At 35.9% G+C, this 24,309-nt stretch overlaps 1 protein-coding gene across 1 annotated transcript; it reads left to right on the top strand.

Annotated features, from left to right (window-relative positions):
* The first annotated feature begins 10,408 nt into the window (after positions 1-10,408).
* On the top strand, positions 10,409-23,772 carry LOC134755687 (uncharacterized). The gene is made up of 5 exons (XM_063692233.1): positions 10,409-10,487; positions 12,272-12,399; positions 15,661-15,768; positions 22,607-22,717; positions 23,632-23,772. The coding sequence occupies exons 1-5, from the start codon at positions 10,463-10,465 to the stop codon at positions 23,737-23,739; spliced, it is 480 nt and encodes a 159-aa protein (XP_063548303.1). The 5' UTR covers positions 10,409-10,462; the 3' UTR covers positions 23,740-23,772.
* Positions 23,773-24,309: the final 537 nt, after the last annotated feature.

The raw sequence follows: 24,309 nt of genomic DNA, 5'->3' as shown, positions 1-24,309 counted from the left end.
TTACAATGATAATGGCGTACATTGAAGATAATATTTAATTTCATATTTTTTTTTAAATTGATGAATAAGTCACCGTTTGAGGAGTACCATTTATGTTCTAATTTTAATTATTTGCTCGTGTTACAGGTCCACCTGTATATTTAATACTTTAAAGGTCACACTTATAGTCCGACAAGAAATTAAAAAAAAAATTGAGAGCGTCACAGCGTAACTGTCACATTTTCGTAAAATGCTTAAACATGGAAACAATTTAGTATGGAATTTTTTTAGTTCCATTTTACTAAATTTCTACTATTTTATGTGGAGAACGAAGAGTAAGATGAACCGTAATTTTGGAGTGTATTGGTGCTCTGGAGCTACAACAAATATATGATACATTATGATGTTTGTAATTACTTGACTTAACAAATAATAAAAGTAAAATATTATGCTATTAAAATCAAAAACATTGTAATAATTTCAATTAAAAACAGGGGTAGCTTATGGAATATTATCTAACAGCTTCGGTACCTACTCGTACTTGATAAAACGTTCACTTTTGTTTATGAACACCCAAAACTCATTGTAATGAGATAAGTACCTACATAATAAATAAGTAAATAGTGTACCTATTATTTTTAACGTGATTTGAGATTGAAGCTTGGTATACAGCGACAGTTTGATAAAATCACATAAAGCATGGTCAATTATAATCGGATTAAAAATTGTTAAAAAACAGTGATGTTTTTTTTAATTCGCTGTTATTGTGGCCCGTCATCCGCAAGGTAACGGCCGGGAAGATGGCGGGGCTTTATTTAGCGCAAAATATATTATCACTCCGTCTATATTCTACCTATATTGTGGGTCAAGTGCCCAGGTGAGGGCAAAGGTCACGTCCCACGGGCCTGCTGATGGGGCTACATTTGGTCTGTTTCGTTATTGTTTTGCATTTTCACTCACGTTATTTGAGATCGTGACTATGCGAATGAAAACTGGTATGATTGTTTTCAAGCACCCAAGGACTAAGGTCTTTTTCGTTTAAGTTGCAAACCTGATGGGAAGCGATCATAGTCGCATATTAATTTATAATCACCATCAGTAGGCCGAGCACATGATTGGCGCGACAGTATCTCGCCGCGAGATAGACTACCCGTCTTTTACTAACTGTATGAGTTAAAGAGGGACGGGTAGTCTATGTCGCGGCGAGATACTCTCGCGCCAATCATGTGCTAGCCCGGCAGATACGACACGTTGGCGACTATTTGAACCCTGTGAATACTCAGTTCCTGAAGGATCCGATGTCGTGGCGTAAAGTACGTGCACGCCTTCCACCAGTTTATGACACTGACATATAGGCAGAGATGGGCAAAATTCATTCGAATGACGAATAACGAATGAGAATAACCAAATCATTTGTTTATTTATTTAATCTTTATTGCACAAAAGAAAATACAATCGTACAAACTTCCAACCAAACTACCAGTCAACCTTCGGGCAAAGCGTCTGCGCACGAACGCGCAGAAATATAATTGCATTTTTTAAATGCAATTATGTTCGGAGACTGTCTAATTTTAACACAGGCAGACTATTCCAAAGGCGAGCTACCTGAATGGAGAAAGAATTGGTCATGAAACCTGTTCGGTGAGATGGTATGGACAAAGAAAGGTTGCCAGAAGAGCGAAGTTCACGGACACGAGAAACACCATAGTAGTTGAAGAAAGATTCCGATATTCGGGAGATTGATTAATGACAGAAAAGAGGGTGCAAAGCATATTACTACGAACACGTATAGGAAACCAGCCGAGTTTAGAGCGGAAAGAGGAGACATGGTCGTATTTATCGATATTAGTCGATATTGTCCCTGCGATATTCTCACCACAACTTGCACCACCCCACTAACCTGGTGTTAACCGTTATAACTGAAGTTACCCTGATTACTAGTACAATTTGACACAGGGTTAACGGTTTAACCGCTTAACCCCGGAGTGGGATGGCGCAAGTGGCGCTTTCGAATTCCTTAACTTTTCCTCAACCTCAAAAAGAGAATCAACATTTTTTTATCGCATACCTACAAAGTTTAAAAAACTTTTGCTTTATAATGATCATTTGTGAACAGTAGAGGTTCCTTCTAAAAATATTTTTTTACATAAAACTTAACGAAAATGTTATTGTAATAAACGAGCCAAGTTCTTTTGAGCGAGGGAATTTAATATTCGACCGTATTAAAGGCGTAAAGATAGCGAACTTGTTGCATCTTTGCAATAGAATATTATAGTAGTTATCTGTGTATTGTTACTGGCCTGTATCTGTTTTTTTCCCCAATAAAGAAAAGAAAATAATTATAATTGATTATAATTGTAAATTTGAAAATGTGACGTGTAAAATTATTATTTTATAAATAAATAAATTGAAATTGAAAAGAAAATATAACCGACTACTAATAGGTACCTGCCCACGTCCATGTCCCACAAGTTTTGAAACTGCACACCCTATCGTGTCAGGAATGGTATTTAACCTTTAAAATTCTGATCCAGATTTTAATCATCCGATCATAATATAAATTTGTATAGATTAAGTTAAAATAATTTATAATGTAATTTAATATTATGAAATAAATAAATCTAAATCTAAATCAATTTTTCCCACATTGCAACTCGCTCGGACTTATATGTGAGTGAGATGCACTGAGATTAAATTTAGTGTCAAATTAAGATTAAAAAAATCGAATTCGAATATTGCTCCAGTGCTCAAATCGTTATGATTATTTTAGACGATATCAGTTAAACGCTACATTAAACTTAAAAGTAATGCGACCAAATGCCAGGAAAGACGATTGGGGTTATTTCGGTATAAATACTATAACATAACACTAAAACCCATAAGCCGAAACAGGGACTAATAAGAGAAAATAGAAAATAACTGTACGAATAAACATAACAGTTTTGCTGAACAGATGGGAGGCTTAACACATCTTCCGAACGAGTTTCAAACTTAAATAAAATATAACGACCGGCCCGGGGCCTTGTGGGACATACTGGCGAACAGAAATGAATACAATCTGCCGAAAAATTCTCTTGAAAACAAGAGTCCCTGGCAAGCTCGGCCGAATTTCACCTTTCCATATAAACGGAGTTTTGTTCTCATTTTAAAACATACTTGTTGGATTGTAACGAAACTTGGCACATACAAACATGTGGTATATCTGTGAGTAGGTCTGTAATTAGTTTATATAGCTCCAGTTTATAAAACAAACGAAATAGAGCAAAAACAAGTTTTGTATGAAAAATTTAAATTCGCTGTATTTTTTTTACTACTGCATCTACATAAACTAATTACATACCTAGATCTTATCCTTCTTATTGTAAGTACAAAGTTTCAGAGAAATCTAGCTAGTCGTTATAAAATGAGAGCGTAACTACGTTTGTATGGAGAACCGAGCTTGCCGGGGACTCTTAAGAACTTGTCAGTTAAGTTCAAATCTTTTGCACAACAAGGACTTGAATGACTCAACGAGCTAACAGCAGAAAAAATATTTTGTAATCCCGTCGTTGGCCTGCTGCTTCCCTTTCCTCCACCAATCTCTATCGTCATCATCATCTGCCAGGCGCTTGGATCAAATAATAAAAATACACAAGCGCAGCATTTTAGGTGTGAAGAGGACCGATCGTATCCGGAACACCACGCTGCGCGCAAAAACCCGCATTGCTGACGTCGGCGAGATGACTGCTAGGCTCAAATGGGACTGGGCTGATCACGTCTGCCGCATGCATCCAGACGGATGGGTTAGTGTAGCTACTAGTGATGGGTTAGTGTGTTTAAGTGGATGCCAAAAGAGGGGCGCGGACGCGGCAGGCGCAGACGGACATGGCGGGACGACCTAGACACTCTTTTTAACAACTGCCCGGAGGTGGCACTATATCGGGAGTCGTGGAAGACAAGGGGATAGGTCTTTGCCCAGCAGTGAGACACGATAACAGGCTAGTAAAAAAAATGTTGTCAATTTCCCTATCAATGTGTCCCAGTCCAAACTTCGTCGTGATTACTTTACAGCTCCAACAATATGGTCGGTGGCTTCCAGCTTCGTCGCCTCTATTATCATAGGATTATTGCTTAAAACACTTCTTAACCGCACTAAGCTGTATAAGGGTTGATCTTGTTACCATAAGTTTTGTTTTGAGCAGGAGTCTTGCCTCTGGGTAAATATGATAAGGATGGCTTAACTTGATTTAAATGTTTACCTGATAGTGTACCTAAATATAGTTTCAGATTTCAGATAAATAGTATATGTATGTTTTACACGATCGGCTTTATCGGTTATATTTTGGTAGCAGATTAGGTACCCAGAAATTTTCTGGAAATATAGCTCTGAGCGATGTTGATTTACTAAAGAATACAAATTTTTATTTAATGAATTATACTTTACGTTGTATTTATTTTCAATAGGGGGTATTACTGCAATGATCTGCCACCAGAGTGCAGCACTAGCCTTTTTAGTAAACCACACAGTAACTTATACATACTGTGCCTACAGTTTTTTACAAGTTTTCAGGGACAATAAAATATGATATTTCTTCACACACACATCAAGGCGGTTTGTTTACAGAGGATCTATCGGGAAACGCGAATCCGAAATTTCGATATCTGCCCCTTTATCGTTCAAATATGCAAGAGTGACAGAGATGTTAGATAACGAAATTTTGATTTTCTAGTTTCGCGATAGACCCTCAGATTGTGGTAGTGGCGCACTCTACCCAGAGTTTCGCGTAATATTCCCTATTGTTGTACAGGATCTTCGTAAAATTATAGTGCTGTGGTATGCAGAGTAACGACATACAATTAAAGTTAAATAAAAAAATTGGCCAAGCCCGCTGTCACGACTGCGGTAATAAGTGTTCCGTACCATCGTAGGCATCGTTATGACGGATTAAATTTTAGGCATATCTCAAACACAATGAGCTGCAATCATAGCTGTGATTAACAAACATTAAAGTGCGTAAAAATATTTTCTGTATTGTTATAGTATTTTTGAAACCACTCGGGTTACGTGACGTCATCCCCTTTTCTCTTAGGAAAAATTAAGCTAATGTACGGTACTAAACAATGCAAGGTTTATTGGGGTTAATAGAGCTGTTATTACGGTAAAAAAATCTTAAAATTAAGCGAAATCAATACAGCGACAGCATTATTCTAGACACTATTATTAAAAAGTAATAGCGTGTTGTGAATACGATACCTTTTATTCTTGCCCGGCTTCTATGCTTGCTATTATTCTGAGAGCATAGCACAGGCGATAGAGAGGAAGAGGCCCCCGCTTTGTATCGACTCTTAGACCATACATAACTGGACAGGCCATAATGTCATGTTCGCGTACAAAAAAATTGGTATAGTCCAACCAAATCTGCCGATTTTTGCGGGGGTGAGGAAATAACACATACAAAAGATTACTCACAAATGCAAATAAGATCTGTGTCATTACACACGCATAACATGACGCATTATGACTTCCCATTATGACCTTGGATTGTTTTCCCGTGTTGCTTTGGGCTTTATAGACTGGTTGCCACTTGCCAGATTCCTCACCCTCATTCACACCACCAACTCACATTGATAAAAATTGTTATTAACGGTCCATTTGGTTTATGCCAGCATAAAGATTCTCTCTTACATCTTTATTATTTGTAACCAACATGTAACCAAACACCAAAATAACAACAATATAAAAATATGTCAAGGTTGACAAAAAACATAACTTCGTACGTGAAAAAAAAAAAACAAAAACAGTAGGTATGAAACCTCATGATAACCTATGACAATTATTTACATAGGTATATAGTCGCAATTGATGTAGGTATTCGTATTTGAAACTTGTAATCTGGACACGACTCAAAATGGAAAGTCGGTTTTTGGCAGTTAGCCTCGTTTCTTACATAAACCCATTTACCTAAATTATTATTAAGAGGTATGAAGTAGCAATAAGGAAAAATAAATTTTATCTAGGAGGTAAGACTAGATATTTAGCTATGTATATTGAACTGAGTCTGCCTGAAGCCGCGAACGTAATGTCACGTTCAAAACGTCAGGCCAAATAATAAACGTAAGTGCATTCGTATTAATCCCGTTTCAGTTATTGGAACATTTAATTTCTCGCAATTCTCTCTTTGTTCTGTTTAGTCACGGTTAGCCCTCCATACATAACATTTTGATGTGTTCACACTACATCAAAGTTGCCCAAAAATAAGTTTTAACAATGCATCTTAAACTATATAAATAGTCCATCTAACGCATACTGAAGTCCATATTTCTAGCATTGATACTCTCAATACAACTTACTTGAACAAAACCCATTATAACTTCTCAACTACGTCCGAGTGCGGCGAATGCTTAAACTTCTGTTTTATAACGGCTCGGCTCTACCCTATTTCCGCTTAAGAAAAAAACGCAAGATCAGCTAAATGCCCAGTATGCAATACATGAGCCATAATAATTGAAGTCATAACTCGCCCACGTAGTTAAAACATTTTTTTTAATGAAAAACTTAGGATTTTTTAAAAAAAATTCTGGGTATGTTAATAAAAATGAATACATTAAACTGAATTCCACCTTCGTATCTTTTGTTCATTTGAATGCACATTGGATTTTTGATTGATGTTATAAATAATATATTTTTTTTATATAAACAATATTTTGTTTTTATCAACTTTACGTACAGGACAGAGATATGAAAGCAAAATAAACCAAGAATTTCCTCACAGATTTATGTGATAAACGCTGCCCTGGCTTGTAAAAAACGTTACTTCGTTTGAAACGACACGTGAGTGCTAACTACGAGGAGCGTTTTAATCTCTGGGAATAAAAAGTATGCCTTCATAATGAAGCTCGTGATATTCAAGTAAATTATACGTTTAAACGCCCGAGATACGTTATGCTTTAACATTTTGGACACATTTTTTTAAAAACAGAACATTATTTTGAATATGCCCGGATATTTCAGACGAGGTTTTTAGAAGGCAGAGGTGTACGGAGTTATTTTAAGAGGCGAATTAGTTAATTAATATACTATTTCGGATCAAGTTATAAACTAAGCAAGAAATCGTCAGGTGACTACCAAAACTCACTAATTACTAAAAAATAACGAGATTTAAATGAACCTTATGGTGGCCAGTGGTATGTATATAGTATGGGCATAGAGTAACTTATACTAGAGCGGTACTGTCATAGTAAATTTTGTAACCCCAGTAAATTCACTGCCATCTGTCGACACACTTTAAAACTAAAAATAAATATTTATAAAAATACGATAAAATTTATTTAAATATGGATAAATGATTTTTTTTATTTGCATTAATTATTTTTATGATTTTGACCCATGTTCTTTCACTGATATGCGTTAAAATTGTTAAATAACAAACGAAACCGTCAACGCCATCTATACGACTGTAGGCCAAAGCTAGTAGCGCCCTCTGAACGAGAATCAAATTTTCTTGATTTTCGAGGCACGTTTTTTCCTTAGACTGTATCCATCTATTACGGAGTTATATCTATCTTTGGTATGGGTAACCAGTACTAATATGGTTCACTATGGCTATGAACTTGTGGTGGTAATTAGTGAGTTTTGGTTGTCACCTGACGAAATATGAAATGAGTTCTGGCTGACCCTAATTATAAGGTCTTATGTCTAACGGAGTACCTCAACGTCGCCAAATCACTGGTGACACGTGTTGCATAGGTAGCATTTGTAAGGTACAGTAAGGTTCGAAATTGCATTGAGAAATTATGAATGAATTCCATTCATAATTTCTCCATCAAAAGCGGGATAATTTTGAAAATTTCATTTGATGCTGCTACATACTGCACAAGCACTTACGCTACTACAACGCTTACTAAGGCATCTTGCTTAGGTACTGTTGCTACAGTAGAAAGTGCTTCATTTTCAAAATTACCCCGCTTTTAGTTACCCCAATGTACCTTACATCCCTGGGTGCGTAGCCAACGTGCCAATCGTTAACCCTCTGTAGCGTATCACTCTTCCTGTGACAGTGACAGTTGCGTTTCGTTATTGCACGTTAGTGATAGTCGTGAAATGTATGGGGCCCAATACATTCCACGACTCTTCTCTCTCCGAACATCATCATCATTCATTCATTAATTCATTCATTCATTTGCTTTTAACAATGTGCATGTCATGAGCTTAATTCCACTGATATTAAATGTTCCTGGATAACTGTAGCTCCTAGGCAGGTTGTCATATCTTTTCTTTTACAGACATGAGTTGAATGTTTAAATAATATTTTTCATTAGATTAAATAAGCATTCTGTATATTTTAACATGTACACAGTGAATCCGTAATGAAATATCTCTTACCACGAGTCACGAAATTGGGTCATCTAGACTATACATATAATGGAATCGGAAGCTGGATACCATTAGAAATAACTAAAATTGCTATCTGCATGACAAATCATAAAAAAAATACATAATTCATAAGCTAGTCATGCAAGATATATGTGGGAACTGTTCCAGGTTGCCATTTAGCATTTAGCATTTTTATTAGGTTTTTGGTTTTTAATTTGGTAATATATGTCTGGCAGAAAATGCACTCTAGCGTTAAGACCACCTTTTGTACACTATAGTTAATATATGTATATGTTTAATTTGCGTGTACCATCGCTTACACTGTTAACTGTCCACCGGTGGACCATATAACAAAAGACATAAGGTCCACCGATGGAAAGTTAAGAGTATTGTACTGTTTGTACCGTTTCTTTTGTTACACGACTGCCCAAAAAAAGGAGTTTATTACACGACTGCCCAAAAAAGGAGTGTATTGTTTTTACACGACTGCCCAAAAAAAAGAGTGTAATGTTTTTGTTTTCAGGATTCATGTTTGTATGTGAGTTTCTTTATTCCATCATAACTTCTAAATGCCTTGACCGATTTAGATGTATGATATATCATTACAATCCTTACGTCATCTCGGGTGACATAGGCTATGTGACGTCACAATAAAATCAATATGGCGGACGTAATACAAATAATGCGCGACAAAAAAATACTTGCAAACTTATCGAGTGGGGTATCAAAATGAAGAGCTTTTTTTTAGCTTTTCAGGACGCTTAAAATTAAGCAGTCGTGTTTAAAAAAAATATTTATTTATTATAGATGTGCAGTAAGTATTGTTTGTATTGTATTGTATGTTGTATATTTTAGATTAAAACGTTGTTTTTTGGACTTTGTAATCATTTTCTTCGTTTAAAAACGACCGAACTACAGACTTTTTAAATAATCTGTTACGTTATCTATGAGTCAACCCTATATATCTGGTTTGAACTTTACAATTCCGTCCAAGATTGGATTTTAAAAATGCAAAGTCTCAACCAAATATGACCGCAAACTGCTTGCATACACAAGTCACTGCAGAGTTTAGTTTTAATTTGTCAAGCGGGAAGGCATAGGATAGGGTTGGAAATTTAATCTGCCTCTTGAATGTTGGCAGAATGAAGAACCTTTGCCTGAGTACATAAACATGATGTGTACTAAGTACAAGTTTTGAGAGTAAATTTTGCACTTTAACGAAAACGGTGCACTGAGTTGAGAATAACTTGATTTTGCGACTTAGAAAAATACTGACCCAGTTATTGTGCTAGCTCATATTCTATTGACATTGCATTTTTTTTTTTTATTTTTTATTGAAAACCCGTAAACTCGGAAAAGGCAAGGAAAAACATGGCTGGTTTTCTTTTAAACACAAATTTGTTTTAATTCTTGTCTGTGTATGATAAGGATCCTGACTGAATTTCTAGTCATCTTTTTATATATTTTTTTCGAGAACGATTTCTCTGCTCTTTGCAGCATAATTTGAGGTTTGCACCCACAATTTATAATGACTGCACACTGTAAAAGGTTTATAACAACTTATTTAACACGCACCACCCACAGTTATTTGTTTGTTCTTAATATTTCTACATAAATATTATTGATCAATCATCCATCACAAAATTATTTATAAATTAGAATGATTAGAATACACTTAACATTTGACCAAAGAGGAGTATTAGTAGTATAGAGATTCGATATTCGGCGTCGTCGTTTTACAAACGTTTTCAAATATTTTTTCTAGGTAGGCTTACTTTTAGTCATTTTATTTACAAAAAGTCATAAATTTGTTTTATACAATTAATGTAAGTAGTACATTTATTATCTTTTCAATAAACATTTTCAAAAAAAAAAATACAACTCTTTCCAATTAATATATTATAATTGAACCTCTTCAAACTGATTTAAACAATTTGGACACTCACTGACAAGACACGAAAAATAAATTATAATTATATACGTCAAGAAACGTCATTTATTGTTTAAATTTATTGTGAAAACTGTTAAAATCTCAGTAATATAATGTAAAAAAAAAACGTTACATAATAAACTTCTGTGGTGCGTAGGTGTGAGCAACATTTTGCAAAAAATGGGAAAACGTAATTTGAAATGTTACCGCGTGTTGGTCGATATGGTGAGTTGCATTTTTACCTAAGGTCAATGTAGATAGGACCGGTTGGGGTATAGGAAAGGCGGGTCGTTCTATTTCCTACACGATAAACTAATAAAAAGTTGGTGTTATGTTGGAAAAAAATCGTCTAAGCGGTAAGGCCGTCTACTACTTATTAACTCTTGCTTTTGTACAAACACACTCTACTTACAGAAGGTCAGTAGAGCAAAATGAGTGAGGCTCTTCCTTTCTGTGTATGTATGAGTGACGTACGTACACAAATACGAGAGTTCTTGCGCTACGATGACGGTCTTCCCGGTAGTAAATTTTATATGCCGGAAGACCGGCCTTCCTCATATTAACCTTCATTGTGGGAAAAGTTATAATTATGAGCTAGCCAGGATGAGATTTCCATGAGCTATTGGTCAAGGAAATCTGTTCGGCGGCAACTGATATATACATCTTCTTTAACCACCTTGGTGATGAAATTGCATTTTAATAAGTGATATATAGGTATATATGCTTCCGTCTGACTTCTGCGCTGCGTTACGACCTTCAGAGCATCAGCTTGCGGTTTTTTTACCGCTATACAGCCGGCTCACGATATTATTTATTCACAACATCATAAAACAATCATCTGTCAAAGTTTCAATTGGGATGCGATGACAAAACAAAACAATATTACATGTTCATGTGATCAGCTGACGACCTTTCCACCGCAATACAACCGGCTGATGATTTTTTAAATTCATAATAGCATCTGACAAAATTTCAATCAGTATGCAATGACTAATATTTTTTACGTCCTTGGGTGGCCGTCCTTAAACCCACCAACGGAGCGGCAGCTGACATATGACGTCCATTACCCATTACACATCACCCTTAACCATTTTAGCAGTTATCGCCCCGGATGCGTAAACTGACGAAATTAGTTTGCGCCTGGCCTGCGGACTAAGTATTATAGCAGTGTGTGTTGTATATCAAACTATGCCGATTTCTCATTATAATATTCATTCTTTTCGTAATTTATTGGCTAGGATTCATTGTTTGAATGTTAGCAGTCTATTGTTTTTATATCACGTCGATGGCAAACAAGCTTACAGTCCGATGCTAACATACTAACATAAGACATAAGACTTATAAAAGTCTTATGTTAATAATTTAATATGCTAAGGAATTAACATAGTCTATGTACACTTCCGACACAAATTAAAACCCGTTAATACTTATTCTAGTAGCGTGTAAACTTCATTCTGGGTGGAATAAATGTGAAATCCTAATCCAGACGAAGAAAAGTATGACTTTTACCGCTGCATTACAAAAAGTACATAGGTACGTTTTCGTAATTCAGATAAAGATTTTGTAGGATGTATATGATATTGCGCTTATATTATACAAAATAGGAGACTTTATCTGTTCACAAAAATTTATCAAAATCTGACGAAAAAAGAAAGTCGACAACTGAATAAAAAAACCGTCCAAGTGCGAGTCGGACTCGCGCACGAAGGGTTCCGTACCATTACGTAAAAACAGGGGAAAAAAATCACGTTTGTTGTATGGGTACTTAAATATTTATTTTATTCTGGTTTTAGTATTTGTTGTTATAGCGGCAACAAAAATACATCATCTGTAAAAAAATTACCCGTCTAGCTATCACGGTTCATGACACACAGCCTGGTGACATACATACAGACGGACAGATAGACGGACAGACGGACAGAGAAGTCTTAGTAATGGGGTCCCGTTTTTACCCTTTGGGTACGGAACCCTAAAAATACCCTAAATTGATCAGTTCTCATTGTTCCCAGACCGCCAGGCTGTGAACAGGAGGCTTCTCGCGTCATTATTCGCCGCTACGAAGCTCGTCCACAGTGCCGCTATAATGTGCGAGGACTTTGACCATCACTCATTGCAGAGAAACATGTTTGGACATGGTGTATGTTTACTTCTTTTTTTACAATCTCCTCGCTTCGGGCAAACTCGGCTCTCCGTTCGGCTCAGCATTGCTCCGATCAATTATTAGGGTTGGCACAACTTGACGTCCCTTTGCGTGCACGACCACAGATAAGATAATGACTTGAATTTTGACAACCCTAAAAAGCCGAAAGAGATAGTACCATATGTTAGAAAGGGATAGCATGATTCGACCCTGAACCGCTGTCAATTATTTATTCTGTGCCTTAGGCTGCGTCTCCTCCAAAGATGTATGGGGATGCGTAGCAAGGAATGTTTATTTAGAACCAATATAATCACATAATTTAACTATTCCTCAATCAGCGCAGCACTAGTAAACAATATTCTATTGGTTCTTAAGAAACACATTCCTCGCTAAGCTGCCTCGTACATCTCAAGTGGTAACTCAGCCTTATGCCTATAATTATCATACTGTGGTACGGCGATATGTCTGGCACATTAGTTTGTCGTTTACTTAAATCAAAGTTGTATAGAAATTTGAGCCCAAAAAAGTTCATATTTATAGTATCTATCGATGGATCCCAATTATTTGAATTCAGAATCCGAAAATATCACATTCATTTTTTAAAGTAAAAAAAAAAAAGATTTTCGGTTGATGAAAAACCTACATAGTTTAAGTAACAAAAATTTAATTAAAATACGATTTTTTACCATTTTATGAGGGTAAAAAGCAAAAATTCGCATGCTATCTCTCTTGATAACATAATATCAAAAAAAAGGTCAAAGTATGGTAACACTTATTGAGGTGAAGAAGATGTAGTGCATAATTTTATTGTTTGCCATCGTATTTTCACGGAAACGCACGAACCAACGTGTTATATATGCTATTTCAGACAGTGTCAGTACAATGAGTACTGAGGTTGACAGAAGTAGCATGACAAATACGAACGTCTCCGAGAAAATACGATGGCAAACAATTATACACTACATCTGTATGTATTTATGACCTGGCTGTACACATATACACTTGACCTATAGCTACCAATTACAACCTGCTACTGTACGTACTAATATATTCTACAGAATACAGCTTACAGTAAATAACAACCAAAGCGCTTACACGGTAAATACAAAATGACGAAATACATATTTGACAAATTCAAAATAATCAAAACTACACGTTAGAATACAATTAGAATTACAGAATATATAATATTGTCTTCGGTTACCGCGATAGTTACTCATGAAATAAAACTATGAAAACGGATTAATTTAGGAGGGAATTAAATCTTCTCGGGTCCGTGGTGTAGGGTTGGAGCCGGCGTAGTTTTTATCGCGTATATATATATATATTACTTGAAAATAATAGTAGTGTATAACTAGCCTTATGAACCGATTTTGCATGTACAACCGGCCTTAAAGTTTATAGTCTATGATTGTTCATTATTTTTTAGTATGTGGGTATTTTTGCACTTTGTAATATTTCCTCAGTCACCCGTTGACCACGAACGCTGTAAAGGGTTCGAAACGTCGGGATGTATTATAAATTCAATATACGCGATATAATCCGTTTTCATAGTTTTATTTTACAGAATATAATTAAAATAACAAATTAATAAACAAATCCAGACAAATACAACAATATGGTTTAAGGTACAGGGGCAAAGTTCGAAGTTCGAAGCCAACATGGCGGACCTAATGAACTTGCCCAAACTGTCAGCAAAAATATCGGCATCCGGGACCTGAGTAAGCAAGTCTATAGACTATTTATTATTCCAAATTGTCTACAGGTACAGTAACTAATAGGCAGTTAGCTGTATTTACAAAACGCCGCGACAGGGGTATAACAATTGTATGGAAAACAAATAAAACAATCCAGTAGCAATCTTGCATCGCAAACACGTTTGTTTGATCCACTACAGTTACGAGCACGTATGCTGTACGGAAGCTTAGTGGTGGGGTGAAACGTTGTCAATCCCTGCACGATTATGATCATATCATAGACCGGAATTATTGTGGCATTTTTGAACTCTCATCTCATTTATCGACTTCCGATACACATATTTCGATACAAAGTGGAACACAAAATATTAAAATGTTATAATAGTTAATGGATATTTGACTGTAAAAGAAGTAATTTAAGCATATATATTATGAGAAAAAAAATGACGACATTTAATTTATAAGGAAACTAATGGAATATTAAATTTGTTGCACTAAAACAGACGTTGACGTGAAATTGAAAAAAAATATAAACACGGAATTGTAGTAATTAAATGTAAAACTATTAAGTTTTCATTGTTTTTATTGCACATCTATCTCGCATTTTCAACTACTCAAAAGTTATCTGGAAGAGATCGCTCTTTATCGATAATACCTGCTTGTTATTTACCTCTACTTTTAATCTTTTTCAATATTTAGTATTCTACATTGTATCGATACAGGTATATCGAAAGTCGATAAATGAGAAGTCCCTAATGTCAATTGAAACTACCACGAGAATTCCGGCCTCTAATTATGATGGTTAACTACGTGACAGTGTCACAATGACGGTGTGTCTTTTTTAACCACGCGGTGTTAAAAAGAGTGATACTTATCAACGTCACGTCACGTGATCAAAGCCATCCATAATTCGTCTGCTAAATTTAAAGTTTGAAAGATATATTAAACTTTTGCACAACGAGGGTTTAAATTAGAAAAGAAACATCCGTTTAACATCTTATATTTTGATTTTCGGCTGTTAATTCCGCTACTTGACTGTAGATGTCGACTACGAAAATAATAAATAAATAAAATCAATATTTAAGTGGGGCTCTTATACAACAAACGTGATTTTTTACCGTTTTTTGCGTAATGCATCGAATAATGCATGCAAGTTCTTGAAATGTAAAAATGAGGTTTATTATCTGGGTTGTGTTTAGAAATATTTGACGTATTTTATGAACAGTAAGCTGTAGAGATAACTGACCCCCTCTGCATAGAGACTTGTTTGCCTTATTGTCAGTGTCATAGAGGCGTGTAAATATATTTTTGGGATGTTGGCTTGTTAAGATGTTTATGAACTCGACTGTACCGTCAGGAGCAGAAGTTGCTAAGCGGGCGAGGTGTTCAAAATTACCTTGACACACTCTTATTCTCTTAACAATAAAGTCTCGTCAAGATCATTTTGAACACCTCGCCCGCTTAGCCACTTCTGCTGCTGACCATACGAAATGAAGTTCAGAAAACGTTTAATATAATGTTGTTTTTATTTACTATGCATAGTGTATGTCTTTTGTTTTAGTTTAGTGTAAGACAAGCCACGCCTACGCCCAGTATGTTTGAAAATTTGGACCCCAAAAGCGCGCTGGAGACGTTCAGCGTTTGGCTACGGGCGCATGAAGATGCACAGGTACGTATCCGGTACCTTTCAGGCCTTCATCGCTTTTAATTGCTCTTTCCTGGTTCCCATAAGAGTCTGAGGTGAGCTTTGCCGGCAGTTACTTTTACGAAAGCGACTGTAAAGTTCCCTTTTGTCATGATGTTTTCCTTCACCCAAAAACGACGAGTTAATATCAAATACTTTCGATCTTTCTTAAAAAGCAAAGAGATAGGTGCTGGCTGAAAAACAGCGCTGTGCAGTCGCCAGACTCGCGGCACAAGCTGAGTCCCGAGCCTATTAGCGCACGTAGCATTTATAATATTGTTAATTATAATTCTAAATGTCATATATGTATATATAGTTTCTACTTGTTAATACTGCTGTAATTTAAGCTTGTACCTACTACTGTTTTTTACTGTTTTTTTTTTATACTTACTGCGACAATCAATGACTTTTACTTTTATTTTATTTTAAATACTAAGTTCTAAATTATGTCTGCCTGAGACCAAGAATAACGTATTATTAATATTATTATGTTGAAAATGTCAGGGTAATTGCAAAAAGTAAGTGCACTCAAGAGTGAAGATTCTATTATGACTTTATACTTATATAAATTCTTAACGCAGAGTCAAGAAGAGCGTGGTTTGCATAAAAAAAATACTTATACAAACTCTTGAGCCATTTGCATGTGTTTTACAAATTTTACAACATCTGTTAATGATCTAACCTCCAAATAATAAAAACTTTATTATGAATTTTTCAAAACAGTTTCGGACAAAGCTTGTTCTAGATTTACTATTTATAAAATAAATACCTTTGTTAGAAAGTCATTTACTGAATAAAGGCTTTGTTAAAATCCTATTGAATCTCGGTTTGCAGGCAAAATGGAAACTGTAGCTACTGCAAAGGAAAGTATAGGATTCCATTCAACCGTAGGAAATGAGATTCAAAATCAATTTGGAATCAAAATGGCGTTACAGCAACATTGTACTGTGATTTATTTAAAATGTGAACCGTAAAAACTGCAAGGCGAAGTAATATTTAAGATCTCCTGAAGAGGATTACGTCAGGAGACAGAATTAACCTTTTAACCGCCATATAATTTTTCATCGAGCGTGCTCGTGTCGCCGGCGGTACGAAGTTACACAAAGTTTTGTCTTATTAATTATCAGACCGCGGCGAAATGAGCCCGATTTTGTATGTGTTATATATATCAGTCTACGGCGGTTAAAAGTTTAAAAATAATGTACCTACGGAAATATTTGTGACAACCTGTCTGGCCTAGTCGATAATGACCTTGTTTATGGAGCCGTAGGTCCTGGGTTCAAATCCCGGTGAGGGCACAAAGAGGGCCCATCGTTTTTTTATATGAACTTACTGTATTGTCTAATGGTACTAAGGAAAATGTGAACCGATTCAGACTTACGAGTATAAAAGTATGAAGTTATGAATGTAGGCAAGTTTAAGAACTGGGCCATCTTAAGCGCAATATATATACCTATTTAAAGAAGAAAAAAAACGCTATAGGTGAGCCCAAATAGTCGTGAGGTCTATTTATTATTGAGGTGTTCTGAAATTGAATAGCAGGTGAACCTAATACTCCAGTTGGTTGAGGAATTAGAATTTCATTTGTGTGAAAATTCCTAACAAAATTACAATAATTGATGTTTTGCGCTTGTTATTTTTAGAAATAAAATACCTACAGAATACCCACGCAAAACGTACATTTAATTTGGCGTGTATTCTTCCCATACGTATGTTTATTATGTGGTGCCATTATTCATATAAATATCATAGTGATCAATTGATCATGAAAAGTTAAAAAATATGAAATTATATGTGTATTGTACCTATACACGGAACCTTCTACAACCGCAAGTTTACCGTAACAAAGAGTTATAATTTAATTGCGTTTACAAAATATTGTTTTCCGTTACCACGATAGTTACTCTTGAAATAAAACTATGAAATCGGATTATATCGAGAATATTGAATTTATGATATATCCCGACGTTCATCCGTTGACCACGAAAGCTGTGAAGGGTTCGAAACGTCGGGATGTATTATAAATTCAATATGCGCGATATAAGCCGATTTCATAGTTTATTACATGCATTTACAAATCCGAATTTCCTGCAGCCATTGCTACGGATCATATTATTACGTTGTATTTTGAACTTTATTTTAAGTCCGTTGAACTTATAACTGTGTAAATACTTCATTTAGTTACTATAAGTAATCGAATCAAAAACGCCACAAAACAATTTGGGCCGGATAGGCTAATAACTTTAGACAAGTAAGTAGGGGAGACCGAGGTGAGGTGAGGTGAGTTGTGACAGAGGAGAGTTGTGACATCGTCGATTTTTTGGAATCTATTAACTAATAACGAGCTCGCAATAGCGCGCGTTTGTTAGTTGAAGTTACTAGCTAACAAACGCGCGCTGTTGCAAGCTCGCTAACAGTTAATAGGTTTCAAAGATCGACAATGTCACAACTCTCCTCTGTCACAACTCACCTCGGTCTCCCCTAAGCTAAGAGTTCTCGCCCCATACACAGGGTGATTCAGGAGACGTGAGCAGGGTTAAGCCTACACATTCAGTAACTTATAAGCAACTGTTTCGTATCAGTATTAGTGAGATTAACGTAAATGTTTTAGTCGTATTGAAATAGTTATTTGTTATACAAGGGTGCAAAGTTGTATTTTACCCGCGAGTGTTTCAACACACGAGAAGTAAAATACATTTGCGCCCGTGTGTAACACAAAACTTTTCACCTCACTATAGCGAGGAAAGTGCAACATCCACAGGCGTTAGATCATCTTCATCACTGGAATCACTCATTTCTTTACGATATTATTACAGAAAACTCTGGAAGTTGTGTATTTTTACGCGAGTCGGTGAGAAAAGGTTTTAAGTAAAAAAATTGTTGACAATGTTGACATTTATGATGTATGAATAACATTTCTGATGTATGAAATGTTAACGATGCGTTTTGAAATTGCTTCGACTCAACTTGTGCGTTCAGAATTATATTTATCATCATTATAAAAAAAACAAACGTTTCTTATGGAATTTTAAGGTTTATGACTTAAAATCATTACATAAAGCTAAATTTGGTATTTTTTATTAGATTCTCAAACCATTTATTTAATGATAATTAATATCGAACGAACCATTATCATGAGCGTTTTACGTTTTGTTATCTGTCAAGCTACATAAACACGCTCCATCCAAGGTCAAATTACTTTCCCCACTAGTGGATAAAACGCGTTTTTCCCCGCTTGTATTGAAGGATAAACGACAACTTTCCGAGCTAGTGAGGGGAAAAAAAAGTTTCTTTACAACATGCATGACCGCCCTACAATTAAAAAGTACTAAACTACATGTAAACTACCGATATTCTGTGTCAAATTGAGTGTCATCACCTCAGAATAATGACTAAAGCATAGAAGTCGGGCAAAAATGCTTCGCAAATATGTATACCCGTACTTTACTTCCTTACGAATTAGATAATGTGCCAAAAAGAGATGCATATATGCTTGTTATTTCTCATTTACGTACGGTGTCATAAGTTTGATAATTTGCTAGGGATGTGACTGTGTCGACTTTTTATATCGATAAATTATGCATAAGTTTATGTGCCGTGTAAAAGAATAATCACGAAATTGGCAAATTGATAATAGTCTGGCAAATGAAAGTTGAACCTGAAAAAACGCGGCAATTTCAAGAAATCTGTAGCAGGCGGCTCGTTGAAATGAAATGCGTGGAATACAAGGATTGCATAACTTTTACACTTTTTGTAATTTTCATATTCTAAAAATCATTAAAAAGTATAAAAGTTATGCAATCCTTGGAATCAAAGAGCCGCCTGATATAAGGATTAATGCATGTACCTAATATAGCTTTTATCTCATTTGCAGTCTACCACTCAGAACCGTCTAACTATACCTCTCGTTTTTTTATCATTAGAAAGAAGGCGAGCGATCTTAACGTGTCGTTTTATCGAAAAACACTTTGAAAATAAGTCACAACAAATATAATATACGATCATTTACATACTTTTGCTTTTATAAGTAAAATATTGTTATATTTATAAAAAAACTTGTCAATAAAAAGACACGTGGAAATGGTTTACCGTTTTTTCTAATGCTAAAAGACTAAGTATAGTTTCTAGTCATGTACAGTCAGCTGCAGAGAAAAGGCATAGAAAAGACATACAAAGTTCTGTAAATTAGTATGGACGTGGGGTACCTTTTCTCTGCAGCTGACTGTACCAAATAGGAAATAATAAAAAAAAACGTTCGTGTAATATTTTTTTTTTAATTTAATAATAGGGAATATTACGCGAAACTCGGCGTAGGTGGCGCCACTATCACAATCTGAGGGTCTATCGCGAAACAAGAAAATCGAACTTTCGTTATCTAACATCTCTGTCACTCTTGCGTATTCGAGCGATAAAGAGGCAGCTAGATAACGAAATTTCGGATTCGAGTTTTCCGGTAGGTCCCCTGAAAACTTGTCAAAAACCTGTTAAAGGTACAGTATGAATAAGTTACTCTACGGTGCACTAAAAAAGCTAGTGCTGCACTCTGGTGGCAGAACATTGCAGTAATATCCCCTATTCCTCGTCCTTTGGAAATCTGAAATAAAAAGTTGAGTTTTGTGACCAACAATATTAATAAAAGGAACATTCATCAATGATCATTAATGTCTTTTTTATTAGGGTTCCGTACCCAAAGGGTAAAAACGGGACCCTATTACTAATACTTCGCTGTCCGTCTGTCTGTCACCAGGCTGTATCTCATGAACAGACAGTTGAAATTTTCACAGATGATGTATTTCTGTTGCCGCTATAACAACAAATACTAAAAAGTACGGTCCCCTTGGTGCGCGCGTCCGACCCGCACTTGACCGGTTTTTAGTATTAAACTATAGTCTGGCAAACACAATCTGTCAGTAAGTAAGAACAAAGAAAACTATAGGTACAGTCGAAGGCAAAAATATCGATCCAGACAAATGGCTTAAAATATGTGAACACGATTTTATTGTCTGAGCGTACACATATTTTTGAGACTTTGGGAATGTATATATATTTATGCCCTTGACTGTACTCATCAATTAAAATGAGACAGTCCTGGGCCAAACTATAAGAAAGCTGTAAATGTCGATAGGTTATTGATCTGAGCTCGATACATCACTATGCCAAAAATATAACCTTTCATACTTAGCAGAAAAGTTCGAAAATATATGCAAAAATCTATATAGACTTGAATGCAAGTAATAATTACATAAACAACATATCGATTTCTATGTTTAGGGTCAGGTCCTATAAATAAATTTCTTCAAAATTGAACAAAACTCACCGATTAAAGGTTATCGGTTCGTGCGTATTTTCTTTTCTTCCTGTATGCGATTTACAGCCCTCGATCACACAAGACATTATCACAAAGGGAACTTCAAACCATTACAAATAAAAACTCAGCACGTTTTCCAACAATCTTTCAGGAATAGCAAAAATATAATTAAAATAAACCAAGATGACCGCTGAAACATCCCGAAATATTTCAACTAAAATAATACGACTATGTCAAGTTGTTACAGTTGACACCTACCTGTGAAATAACGAACATATATTTTATTTGGCTGGATTATATTATAGAAGCACATAGGACCATTTGACATTTCCCTCAGTTTATCTTATGACAATACTGAAAAAAACGAAAGAACTTGCGGATTGTTGTCTCACTCACTCATAGACAAAAAGTAATAACGTGTTGTGAATACGATATCTTTTACCAAGCTTTTATTTTTGCCCGGCTTCTTTGCTTTAGTCATTATTCTGAGGTCATCACTGTCATCAGAGTCTGGTTACTTTTAAAAACTCGTATCTCACTCAAGTTTGACAGATTTTCTTCATAATCAAAATGCTGTCAATGCGGTTAAATGTTTATTAATTAGGTGTTGTAGGGTAACCATGCTTGTAGAGATCTAAATTTGTCCCTACCTAAAAGTTGAAAAAAAAGAAAAAATGTGGTATGTTTCAACTAAATACGACGGTGATCGATCAGTGAACAGTTACTGAGTGTGCAGGATTGGTCCTGCTCACGTCTAACTTAATATCAACGGCCTCTAACTTAATCGGTAGTAAGTGTAGTAACCCTACCTACGAAACAGAAGCTCCCGGGTTCGAATCCCGGTAAGGGCATTTGTTTGTGTGTTCAACACGCATATTTGTTCCTGAGTTATGCATGTTATCTATTTATCTAAGTATGCATTTATTTTATATTAGTCTGTGTTGTTGTTGTCCCCAAATGTTTATTTATTTATATATTAATGATAAGTAAGTATGGGAGGCACGTTAAAACTGTCTGTGTTTTGTTAATAAGTTTAAAACTAACATCTTATTATTAATCTTTCGCCTTGTTATATGTAATTGAGTTTTATCTAGGTATAATAAAGTGAGCACTGTAAGCTTATTTATTTATCTATGCTAAAACAAAGCAATTTTGCGTCTGTACCGTGTCATTATTCAGCTGTTTGTAGACTGGCAAGCACGCTAATCGGTCTTTAGTCCGATCGTTTGCTGCATGTGGTGCTACTGTAACGTCGCAATGGAATACTAGTTTGTCTTCTAACAAAGGTATTATCAACTAGCTAGTGGCCCTGTGAGCTGTAGACCTCGCGACCTAAACCATAGACACTTATTTTTTTGTCACCTTGTATATAAAGACATCACCTGTGTCGAATGTGACGCGTTGTTTGATCCACTACTTTTGATGCTGACTCTACCACACATCCTACCAGTAGGGTTATCAATGTCGGCCCAATTGTCCGTATTTGTAATGAATGAACGGCCTTGTAATTCGCAGGTAATGCTGGCAAGTGTGATCGTGGTGATCGGAATCTGGTGGTTCGTGCGCACAATCCTGTCGTTGATCATCAATCTAATCTGCCCGCTTTTAGTCGTGGCCTTGGCTGTGGTAAGTACTGATGTGCCGTCGGAAAGATTCCAAAATGGCGAAATTTCCAAAATGAAATGTACTTTATAACCGTTTCATCCTCAACCTTGTCACAGTGACAATCAATATGAAAGTCTAAGAACAAATTAAATTATTTTCTATGAAAATATTTTAATTTGTGTTTTTTCAAGTAGACACACGGAATTGTGTTGTTTAAACTATAAACTGAAAAGAAAATAGTTTAATTTGTTCTCTCTCTTCGCTAGCCCGTAATGACCCGAGTTGATTCAGTTAGAAGGTCGAACCATACTGTTCTACCTTAGAGATGGCCAGGGGGCGCCACAAGCCTTCGGGAAATTGTCATATACTTGGAAATTTCGACCCATGCCACCATGACCGGATAGCCGAGCGGTTCAGGCACCTGTCCGGTAAACGGGGTACGCTGGTTCGATTCCAGCTCTGGATACTGGAGGCTTTGGTAATTTTTTCCTTCGGATATGACATTTATTTCAGTTTATAATATGAAAGTCGCTAAAACCATCCTGTGTATGTGTGTAAAAATGTCTACCTATTGTATAAATAATGTAGGTATTTATTTTCATAAAAAAAAGCATAACAAGCTGCTACGATAAGCTTTTCATTGGATTTCAGTTATATATACACGGTGGCTATAAAATAAGTGCATTCCCGCTGCCAGGGAGGTTTCGGAATTATACTGAGCAACTTTTACTATGGGACCAACTCCGAAATCGCGAAAAATATTTGGCTATTTCATACATTTTGGCTGGTCCATTTTCTATGGGAGGGTAAATATTTTTTTCGCGATTTCGTGGTTGGTCCCATAGTAAACGTTGCTCAGTATAATCCAAAAACCTCCCTGGCAACCGGTTTGCACTTAATTTTTAGCCACGCTGTATATCTATTTATTTATTCAGATTTGTGTACCACAACTGCGACGCCCGCTTATGGGTGAGAATTATCCGCTGCTCGCAAACCTCCTGAGAAACATCCTGCTGAAGTTAGCTGAGAACATAAGAACCTGACGGTTGTCGAGTACATATAAATGGATTGCAATTAGTAAGTTTTCTTCTGTATTGAGTAAATTATCATTACGTTTGTTACGGAAGCTGATATGTGCGCAATCAGATTTTGATAAAAAATATATAGGTTTATGTAGTTCTTAGAGATTGTGGGATTTTCACTATTACAATTACTAGTAAAAGAACGTAAGTGCCGTAAATAAACTCCCTTTTTCTTATTATGTCTTGCCAACAAGAGCCCAACTGGGGAGGTACCTCCACCTTACAGAAAACCGCAGCCAATTAACACTAGACCCTACTAATAGTGTTGTGTTCCTGCCGGTGAGTAAGGTTGCCAGAGCTCGAGGGAGAGGAGTGTTAGGGTCGGCAACGCGCATGTAACTCTGGAGTTGCAGGCGTACATAGGCTATGGAGACTGCTTAACATCAGGCGGGCCGTATGCTTGTTTGCCACCGACGTAGTATTTAAAAAACCTACAAAATGCCCTCTTTTGAGTCTGTCTATCAATTGTGACGAAAACTGGCAACTAAAGGAACGCTACATGCACTTAGCCATTTTTTTTTCAATTAAAAT

This window comes from Cydia strobilella, chromosome 3, assembly GCF_947568885.1.
Source record: "Cydia strobilella chromosome 3, ilCydStro3.1, whole genome shotgun sequence".
Classification (NCBI taxonomy): Eukaryota; Metazoa; Arthropoda; class Insecta; order Lepidoptera; family Tortricidae; genus Cydia; species Cydia strobilella.
The sequence above is the reverse complement of the archived record's forward strand: the minus strand, read 5'-3'. Positions and strand labels throughout refer to the sequence as shown.